At 55.3% G+C, this 10,742-nt stretch overlaps 1 protein-coding gene across 1 annotated transcript in view; it reads right to left on the bottom strand.

The window, feature by feature from the left end:
• LOC102371447 (zinc finger protein 391-like) overlaps positions 1–6,446 on the bottom strand; it is a 7,496-nt gene extending 1,050 nt beyond the window's left edge. Inside the window, exons 1-8 of the mRNA XM_025194597.1 lie at positions 6,365–6,446; positions 4,779–4,982; positions 4,444–4,653; positions 3,933–4,022; positions 3,178–3,435; positions 2,225–2,341; positions 897–1,027; positions 4–401 (exon numbers count right to left, since the gene is read on the bottom strand). Coding sequence (XP_025050382.1) covers positions 4–401; positions 897–1,027; positions 2,225–2,341; positions 3,178–3,435; positions 3,933–4,022; positions 4,444–4,612 — 1,163 coding nt within the window. The 5' untranslated portion in view covers positions 4,613–4,653; positions 4,779–4,982; positions 6,365–6,446. The remainder of the gene's footprint in view (positions 1–3; positions 402–896; positions 1,028–2,224; positions 2,342–3,177; positions 3,436–3,932; positions 4,023–4,443; positions 4,654–4,778; positions 4,983–6,364) is intronic.
• Positions 6,447–10,742: the final 4,296 nt, after the last annotated feature.

Genomic DNA, 10,742 nt, shown 5'->3' on the forward strand with positions numbered 1-10,742 from the left:
AGGGTGAAGCTCTTCCCACACACAGAACACAAATGTGGCTTCTCCCCTGTGTGGATACGCTGGTGCTCAGCCAGGTGGGAGGACCGGGTGAAGTTCTTCCCACACACGGAGCACTGATGTGGCTTCTCCCCTGTGTGGATGAGCCAGTGCCTGGTCAGGCTGGAGGACAGGCTGAAGCTCTTCCCACACTCTGAGCACTGATGTGGCTTCTCCCTTGTGTGCATGCACCAGTGACTGGCCAGCTCAGAGGGCTTCCTAAAGCCCTTCCCACACTTGGTGACATGGTGTGGCTGCTCCCCCAGCTGCACACACTGGTGCTGAGACAGGTCTTGCCAGCAGCTGAAGTTCTTCCTGCACTCAGTGCAGTGGTGTATATTCCTCCCCAGGTGGATGCGCCAGTGCTGAGAAAGGGAGAATAAATCAGTGAGGGTCTGACCACACACGACACAGCAGTACTGATGCTTCCCTTCTGCACATCTAAAGTGCTTGACCAGTTCCGAGGGGCACAAAAAGCTCTTCCCAAGTTTGGTGAGGCAGTGGGGTAGCTCTCTAGAATGGATTTGGCAGTGAGCAACCAGGGTCAAGAGGCATGTGAATCGCTTCCCATACTTGGGGCATACGTGGGGCTTCTCCCCAAAGTGCCTTAACATGTGAAGAGTCAGGGGTGATGGGCAGTTAAAGGTTTTCCTGACCTTGGGGCAGGGGTGGGCTCTGCCCCTGTGCCTGGCAGTGACCTCCTGGTTCCCTCTGAGGCCTGCCCCACTGCATTGGCTTGGATGCACTGCCTCTTTCCAGAGCCTTTTTAGGTCTCTCCGCTCTACAAATTCTTATCTGCACCCAGGGCTCCTTCTGGGTTCTGCCCCTTCTCCACTCTCACACTCAACTGGAGATGGTACCTGGTTTGCTGCTATATTCTCCTGCTTTTCATGCCTGCCCTGACTCTTGTGCCATTGCTCCTTCTCAGGTCTCAGCGAGTCCATCTCTAGGACCTCAGGGCCCTCAGCTCTGCTCAGAAGCCAGGCATCTCCTGCATGGGGAAGAAAAACCCCAGATTAATCCATACTCTGCTGGCAAAGGACAAACATTTCTATTCCTTCTGCTGGGATAGGCCTCAGAGCAGGCTTGGACCTTGGCACCTGTGTTCTCTCAAGAAATCCAGATCTTCCTGCTAAAACCCCAAGTGCTTGGAGTGAGGAACAGGCAGTACCCTGTGCCAGGCTAATGTTCCCTATTTGCGGGAGTTCAGAGCCAGACTCTCAGACTTCCTGGCCCAGCTGTGAACCCCATCACCTCAGGCCCTGCTAAGAGAAGCACGTGTGGGATATGTGTGTTAGGACCGTACCTGAATGGCTTCCTACTCTAATGTGCTGAGGAGGAGGGGAGGTCTTAGAGCTGTGGCTCTCTCTTCTGAAAAGAGCACAGCTGTGTCTAGTGCAGGGAATGAGCTTTCCTCTGCCGACAGGCCCCAGGTGGCCTTTTTGTCACAGGAGTCTGCACCGCCTCTAAGGCCTTGGCATGAACCTGAACCTGGACTCTGTGCTGAGTCTCAGGCTTCATGACACTCAGGGCCACAGAGACAAAACAGGAAGGGGACAACTCCAGTGCAAACTGTGGCGTATTCACTTTCCCCTACAACCTGAAAGCTTCTGAATCCCACTCGTGCCATGGAGCCATTTAATGCAGCCTGAGACCATGCTGAAACACTTCCTGGGTTGCAGGTCAACCTGACCAGGAGAAGCCAGGAGAGCTTCAGTTTCTTTCCTGTCCAACAGTAATGGCTACAAAAAGGCGCTGTACGCCATGCTGATTTGCATGGGGGACTACACATCCCATCATGACCTGGGAGAGGGTATTAGAGAGGTATGGCTACTTTGGGCTGGGGAACGTACTCTTACATTGCTGAGTGAAGATGGAAGTTTAAGATCATGGGGTCCCAGGGAAACCACATTGTGCTGAAAAATCAAAGCAACAAACCTGATTGTCCCCTAACATCTCTTATTAAAGGAAAAAGAAGGGAACAGCTACTTGTCTCCACATCACTGAATTTCAGGGAGTTGGAACAACACCTGTCGGGACACATTATAGCATAATGTACTGTATTTGAGGTCAGCACCCTGGAATGGCAGCACACAAGACACATCTGTAGTTTCCAGGACCCCCTGGCACTCTGGGCATGAAGCATTACTGACAGCAGAGCTAGGTGAAAGAGACAGCCACAACTCACCTGCAAGCAGCTCCTCTGACCTTGAGTTTTCCCCACTGTCCTCATCATCATAGTGCCAGAGTGTCACTTGTCCTAGCTGGATGCTGCAGATTAAGTCAGGTGTGGGACCTCGATATCCTGTTCAGGGCAGTGGTCAAAGAGGGTTTGTGACTATCGGATGCAGAATAACCAACCAAGATGTGGGGAATGGACCCAATGAACTCAAGGTTTCTATTAAGGCCTTGACGGACAAGGGAGAATGAGCATTTAGGATGAAAGAGAAAGCACTGCAGGGAGAAGCCTTCAATAAATGATGGTCTTTGTCACCCAGGTCGTGGAAGGATGGTCATAGGAAACAAAGCATGAATCATTCCTGTTTTAGAAAAAGGCATTAAACTGACACACTCACCAGGAACAGGCATGGAGATGCAGTTACTTGTGATGTACTAGGAGCAAGATAAAACTTTGACGGTTTTCAAGGTACCAAAAAGAGACATTGGACACACTTATGGATGGGTGACATTTCTCTTATCAGTGTAATTCCAGAAAGAGGAGTGGAAAGGAGCTAATTCTCAGTGAATGTTTAAAGTGGGGACTTGTGGCAGGGAAAAGCATCCATAACTAATTCTCCAAGGACGATATGTTTGTATATTTTTAGGCACAATAAATTGGAGATCATATGAACATGCTGAGAAGGGAAAGGGAGGTCATGTTGCCATGAAACTGTTGAATATGGAAGCACCAGGAGTTATAAGAATGGGACAATTCAAGTGAGAGCAGCTGGATTAAATAAAGAAGGATATATCAGTATGAAATGTGAGCGAGGTCTGATCACTGATAGAGCCGTGGGGAGAAAGTGGATTGAAATCACCAGCCAAAAGTCCATGAGGATGAGACTGTTGAAACACAGGGAGATGACTACAAAACTTCAGAGTTCACATTGCTCCAGGGAGAAGCAACAACCAGAGCCTTACCCAGGGAAACGAGGGTTTGGTATATCTTTAGCATCTGGTCCCGGTAAAGCACTTTGTCTTCATCTTCCAGCAGCTCCCACTCCTTCCGCGTGAAATACACTGCCACAGCCTCGAACACCGCCCGGAGCTGTACTTGGCCTGGCTCAGGTGTCAGGGAGCCCCTCTCCTCCAGTCTCCCTGGGGAAGTCCTCTGCAGCTCCAGGGTTATAGGCTCTTCTCCAGGAGGCTTCTGCTCACCTCTCCTCGGGGTCACAGCACCTGCAGGGTGGGGAAGAGAATGCACAGGGTAGCTCTGGTGCTGCCGGCACAGGGAAACCCCTGCTAGTCTCCTAAAGTGGTCGGGGACCAAGAAAGATAGAGGGTTCAGTGTGTGGAGGATGGGGGAGAAGGAAGACTCCAAGTCCCACAGCTCTTGCTAATAGACCTCCCTGGACATAAGGGTGGAGATGAGCCACAATAACTCTGTCTCTGCGTGGGGTGGTGATCGCAGCACCACATCAGAGCCTGCAGGGACATTGCTCCCTGGAAAGAAGCTCCAGGGATGTGGGAGATGTATCAGCATCCACACGTTAAGAGCAGGGGAGGGGAAATGCAAGGTCAGTCTTTTCCAGGGCTTGTGAAATGCTTCCAGCAGCATTGGGAGAACAAGAGCTGCTGAGCTGTTGGAGCATTGACTCCATCAAAATGTTCTGGCAGAGATTTCTCCACAGACGGTGGCTCCTGCTTCTTGAAAGGATAAAACCACTGCTCCTTACCTAATCCAGGAGAAGGGCCTCGTCTGGGACACCAGCCTGAGGAGCTTTCATCTGCTGACTGCTCCCAGGTCTCCTCGGTTACAGGGAAATCTGCAGCAGGACAGAGCCCTGGGTTAACTGTACCTGAACCAGCCGGAGGCCACTGGGGAGTCTCATTTCTCCATCACCTGCACCAGCCCCATTTTGGACACAGCACTCACAAGGGCATGATTGTTGGAACATGAATTACATCACTGATTGTTAGCACGGCAGCAAGACAAGGCCCAAACAAGATAAAGTCTGTCTCTGCTGGGTGCTGCAGACATGCAGAGAGAAAGATCAGGGCCCCCAGCCTGGGAGCTGCCCACCCGCAGAGATCAGAGCTCGGGCCCGGCCCAGCCACAGGGTTATGTGTTTACAAATATTGCAGCCCTGTCACGGGCTGGGGCAGACATTCGAGCCTCTCTCCCTGCAAGCAGGACAGACACTCAGGCACCCAGACCATGCTCAGGCCTTATGTCTAGTACCTCACCTGACTCCTGGTGGGGCAGGGGCTCCTCTCTGCAGACACAAGGTGGCTTGTCCCCAGGCCCTGGGGTTTGCCTCTCTCCTGACTCCTCCAGAGGCCTGTCTGCACGATGGGCTTGTGGTTGCTCCAGCCAGGAATCACCAGGGTCTTGCACTGCTGCTGTGGACTGCATCTTGTCTGAGGATGCAGTCCTCGACCTTCACACACACTGACCTGGGGATGAGATAAACATGTCACTGGGGAGCTGGGACCTGGAAGAGATGGGGCTGGGAGGGAACATCCCTCAAGACATGGAAACGGGTACAGTAGCATCCATGCTCAAGGTGAAACGTTCTCACCTACAGCTTCTCATCCTCCTGCCAAAACTCCTCAGCCAGGACCATGGCCATGGTGCCGGTCTCCATGCTGGGCCCCCAACTCCCAGCTCTGTATCTCCTGAGGCAGGATAGCCAGGAACTGCTTCAGCACCACCAGCTCCAAGATTTGCTCTTGCACCACCAACTCCAAGATTTGCACGAGCTCCTGCAGGTGGCTGCAAACCCCTGCGGCCCCTTAGCTTCCAGGTAGCGGGAGCCCCGGAAACACTGACACCAGGTCTCTGGGGTGGGGAGGTCAAACCCCTGTGCCAGGTGTAGGGTCTCTAAGGGAATCTCAGGCCCCCCTGGTCCCAGCCTGGAAGACACAAGGGACATGCATGTGTGTGCATGACTGTGTCAGATAGACTGTGGGTTCTTTTGTGGGGGGGGTGGTTTGTGTGTCTCATACCCGGGGTGGGGGTGAGAGAGAGAGATGCCTGGGTTCTTGGAAGGGGAGTGATGGCTGATATGTGTCCCAGATGCCTCAGTCCGTGGAGGGGGTGTGTGTGCACACGTGTCAGACAAACAGGTTCTTATGAGTGGGAGGGGGCAGACGGCGTATCAGCTGCACAGGTTCGTGTATGTGTACACATGCACGGTCCCAGATGCCTGGGTTCTGTGTATGTATGTGCTGGGGGCTAGGGCAAGGGTGCAATGGTGGAGAGGAGGCGGGGGGGGGGCAAAGAGCTGTGGTGGCAGAACAGGGCTCCCGCAGGGCAGGGATCCCACACCCACCTAGTAGATGCTTCCCTGGGTTCAGATCGGGCTGGCGGGGGCCAGGGTGGGTCCTGGGGCAGGGCACATGTGCCAGGACTCATGGCACCTGCACCCAGGCAAGGCCTGGCTTGGCCTGGAAGCCCTCGCACCTGTGACCCTTGGACCCCCCAACTTTCTCCCCCAGCCCCGCAGTTCCCCTAGCCCTGAGCTCTTCCAGCTGGCGGTGCCCCTCATTCCCAACCTACAGCCCCTGCCCATGGCACCAGCTTTAAAGTTAATCCCTCACTCTGTCCTCCCCATTTCTGACTCTCAGCTGTTTTCGTCAAAAGACAGCTAAAGGGCTTTTGCGCAGTGTGAAATGAAATGAGGGGGGAGGGGACAGGGCAAATCAGGAGGGAGGGGACCTCAGGAGGCCACATCTAATCCAGTGCCCTGCTCAAAGCAGGACCAGCCCCAACTCCACCATCCCAGCCAAGGCTTTGTCTACCTGGGTCTTAAATACCTCCAAGGACGCAGACTCCCGCACCTCCCCGGGTAACCTGTTCCAGCGCTTCACCGCCCTCCTGCTGACAGTGTTTCCTAACATCCAACCTCAACTCCCCTCCCTGCAGCTTGAGCCCATTGGTCCTTGCTGTCACCTGCCCCAGTGACACCAGCCCAGCTCCCTCCTCTCTGCAACCCCTGCAAGGAGCTGAAGGCTGCTGTCAACCCTCCCTCGCGCCTCTTCTCCAGACCCGTGCAGCCCAGCGCCCTCCGCCTCTCCTCACCGGCCCCCGGCACGGGACAGCCCCGCACCCGGCAGCGAGCAGCACGGCTCGCACGGGCTCAGCCCGCCCCGCGCAGGTCCGCACCTCCGGGCCAGGCAGGCTGGGCGGAGCGCTGCTCGGGTCCGCCCCCCCCCGCTCCCCAGCTCTGCGGGGCCGGGTGCGGGGTGAGAGCACCGCCCCTTCCTCCCCGCTCAGCCAATAGGAGCAGGGGGAGGGGGAAGCCCCGACCAATCAGAGCGCGGGGGCGGGCCGCGCTCCCAGGGCCCTCCTGCCCCGGGCACACGTGGGTGTGGGTGTGGGTGTGTGTGGGTGTGGTGCCGTCGAGGACCCTCGGGCGCTGCCCGTTTGCTGCCGGGGCGGCCGTGGCGCTTTCCGGGGCAGCGGTGCCCTCTGGTCCGTGCAGCAACCCTCACGCGTCCCCAAGGCAAAGGAAGAGAGCAGGGAAAGCGCGTGTGCAATCGGCACGAGTTTGCCCCGTTTTCTCTCCGCTCTCCTTGAGTGTCCAAGTGCGAGGCCGCCGCTCCCCCTCCCACCTCGGGCTCTGCCCAGAGCACGTCTGTCTGCGCGTCGTGCGGGCAGCCCACGCGCTGGTCCTGCCCCTCCTTCCACGGGTAGGCTGCGCTTGTGATGCAGTGCCTTGCTCCGGGGCTGGGGGTGGGCAGGGAGGGGACCCCGCGCCCCCACACGAGTGCCACCACCCTGTGGCCCCCTGAGCCCCCCACGCACCTACCAGCAGCAACCCACGCTTGTGGCCACCCCATGCTGGGGGGCTGCAGCTGTTGCGCGGCTCGTCGCCCAGACACTAAGGTCCCTGAGAAGTGGCTGTGGCACCTGTCCCCGCTCTCTGCACTCTGCTGGGCAAGGACAGCTAGCTCTGCTCCCTCCCCAGGGGCCGGGCTTCCTACCAGCAGGTCGGGTTGGCCCTTCACCAGCCCCCCACCCTCTCCTGCCCTGGCCTGGGGCAGGGGCTGGGCCCCAGGCACCCCCTTGACCTGCTGCTCATGCCCCTTGCATGAGGGCTGGATGCAGGACTCAGGGGGGGGGGCTGCACAGCACCTGGCACCGGTGGGGCGGGGGCCCTGATTTCAGTCTGTTCTTCTCCTAATCTCAACGATTACTCTGCGACGGTTTTCCACCAGCCCAAGAGGATCATCCTGCCTGACAGGATGCAGGACTACTGGGGTAAAGGTGATCATATGCCTATAACTGGCGAAGATCGTGTGAGGGAACAACTTGAGAGGCCGGACAGCCACAAGTGAGCTGGCCCGGATGGAATGCACCCAAGAGTGCTAAAAGAGTTGGCTGACATCATAGCATGACCAATAGTGAGGATATTTGAGAACTTGTGGTGCTCAGGAGAGGTTCCTGAAGATTGGAAGAGGGCCAATGTGGTACCTGTCTTCAAGAAAGGAAGGAAGGAAGATCCAGGGAATTACAGGCCAATCAGTTTGACCTCAATCCCTGGAAAGATCTTGGAAAAATCATCAAAGAAACCATCAACAGCAGGCTAACAGAAGGCAGTGTTCTGAGAGATCGCCAATATGGCTTCATTGCGGGTAGGTCTTGCCTGACCGACCTCATTTCCTTCTATGACCAGGTGATGCATCACCTGGACAGGGAGGAGAGATTGATGTCATTTACCTGGATTTCAAAAAAGCCTTTGACTTGGTCTCCCATGATGTCCTCATGGTAAAATTGGGGAGCTGCAACCTCAACAACCTTATGATCCAATGGCTGGGGACCTGGCTCCATGGTCGGACCCAGAGAGTGACAGTCAATGGAACCGAGTCAACATGGTGCATGGTGACCAGTGGCGTCCCCCAGGGCTTAGTACTCGGACCAGTAGTCTTTAGTATGTTTCTAAATAATCTGAATTCGGGTGTCAGAAGCAGACTGCCTAAATTCACAAATGACACCAAATTATGGGCAAGTGTGGTCACTCTAGTCTAGAACATAGGCTGGCGATTCAGGCTGACCTAGACAGACTCACAAGGTGGGAAGTTCAAAACCTGGTGATGACATTCAACATAGAGAAATGCAAGGGGCTCCACCTTGGGAGGAAAACCCCACATCATACTTCTAGGGTTGGCAATGCTACACTCACTAGCACCATGACCAAATGAGACTTGGGGGTCATGACTGACCACAAGATGAACATGAGCTACTGATGTACTACCATAAGTTACTGATGGCAAAGTAAATAAAACTCTGACTTGCATCTACTGATGCATCTCAACCAAGACCCAAGAAGTTATCCTCTTGCTTTACTTGGCTTTGGTGAGGCTGCAGCTGGAGTATTGCATCTAATACTGGGCCCTGCACTTTAGAAAGGACATGGAGAAGCTTGAGAAAGTCCAGAGGAGAGCCACATGCATGATTACAGGTCAGAAGAACATGCCTTTTGAAGAGAGGCTGAGAGACATGGGACTCTTCAGCCTGGAGAAGCGAAGGCTCAGGGGGGCAGCCTATAAGTATATAAGGGGGGTGCATCAGGAACTGGGAAAACGTATGTTCACAAGGGCACCCCAAGGGAAGACAAGGTCTAATGGCCCAAACTGCTGGAAGACCATTTTCATAGTTTCATAGTTGGTAGGTTAGAAGGGACCCGAGCAGATCAAGTCCGACCCCGTGCCATGGCAGGAAAGAGTACTGGGGTCAAACGACCCCGGCCAGATGTTCGTCCAGCCTTTTTTTAAAGACCCCCGGGGTAGGAGCCAGCACCACTTCTCTTGGAAGTTGGTTGCAGATCCTGGCCGCCCTGACAGTGAAGTAGCGCCTCCTGGTGTCTAGTCTGAATCTACCCTCTGCCAGCTTGCGACCGTTATTTCTAGTCACTCCTGGTAGTGCTCGGGGGAACAGGGACTCCCCCAGTGCCTGCTGGTCCCCCTGACTAGTTTGTAAACGGCCACTTGATCCCCCGTCAGCCTTCTCTTGCAGAGGCTGAACAGGTTCAGGTCCCTTAGCCTCTCCTCATAGGGCCTGCCCTGCTGTGCCCGGATCATGCAGGTGGCCCTCCTCTGGACCCTCTCCATGCTGGCCACATCCCTCCTGAAGTGCGGCGCCCAGGACTGGACGCAGTACTCCAACTGTGGCCTGACCAGTGTCGCATAGAGGGGGAGGATCACCTCCTTGGACCTGCTCGAGATGCATCTGTGGATGCACGACAAGGTGTGGTTGGCCTTCCTGACCGCGTCCCCACACTGTCGGCCCATGTTCATTTTGGCCTCAATAATGACTCCGAGATCCTTCTCTGCCTCTGCACTGATGAAAAGGGAGTTCTCCAGCCTGTCCTGTAGGTATGCTGCTGGTTCTTCCCCCCAGGTGAAGCACCTTGCCCTTGTCAGTGTTGAAACCCATCCTGTTCTCATCCGCCCACCCCTGTAGCCTGTCCAGATCTGATTGCAGCCTGTTCCTTCCTTCTACAATGCCCACTTCACCCCACATTGCTGATAAAGATGTTGAACAGTACGGGCCTGAGGACCGAGCCTTGGGAAACCCCACTGCCCACATCCCTCCAGGTTGAATAAGACCCATCCACTACCACTCTCTGGGTGCGGCCATCTAGCCAGGTAGTGACCCATCTCACTGTGTAGGTGTCGACGCCACAGTCCCCTAGTTCTTTAATGAGAATGGGGTGAGAGACAGTGTCAAAGGCCTTCCTAAAGTCCAGAAAGACTATGTCCACTGTGACACCTGCATCTAAGGATTTTGTGACCTGGTCGTAGAAGGCCACCAGGTTGGTCTGACAGGACCTGCCTCTAATGAACCCATTCTGGTTGCCCCTAAGCATAATCTCCCCTGCTGGCCCCTCGTGGACATATGCCAAGATAATTTTCTCAAAATTTTAGACGGGACACAATGAAAAATTTCTTTACTGTCCGAGTCCCCAGAGTCTGGAACAGACTCACCCTAGAAGTGGTGCAAGCACCTACTCTGGACACCTGATAGAAACGCTTGGATACCTATCTTGCTGGGGTGATCTGACCCCAGCTGACTTCCTGTCCTTTGGGCAGGGGGCTGAATTCAGTGATCTTGCGAGGTCCCTTCCAGTCCTAATGTCTATGAAATTGATGGATGTCCCTGTCCTGGCTCTCTCCAAACCTTGGGGGTGGGGAATGTCCCCTTCTTTGGCTCTTTGTGTGGTACCAAGAGCTGGCCCTGGGGATACAGACTGGCTTAATAAGGACAGATTGCTCCCCGTGCACCAGAGGCCCTGCGTGGAGGGAAGGACCAGAGGCTTCTGTGTCTGCACGTGCCTCCATGGCCCACAATAAGACATGGAGTCTGTCAGGGCAGTGGGGCAGGAGCCTCTGCTTGTTTTGGGGGCAGCCCTCGTGGTGGGCCAGTAGGGGGCGCTCTTGCGTTGAGTCGCCCACCTCCCTGCGCCCTGTGGCAGAAATGCCCCCGTGGGTGCCCCTCTCCAGAGATCTGTCCCTGCCAGCCTGAGAGGCTGCTGTTGAAT

This window comes from Alligator sinensis, unplaced genomic scaffold (assembly GCF_000455745.1).
Source record: "Alligator sinensis unplaced genomic scaffold, ASM45574v1 scaffold1161_1, whole genome shotgun sequence".
NCBI classification, from domain to species: Eukaryota; Metazoa; Chordata; order Crocodylia; family Alligatoridae; genus Alligator; species Alligator sinensis.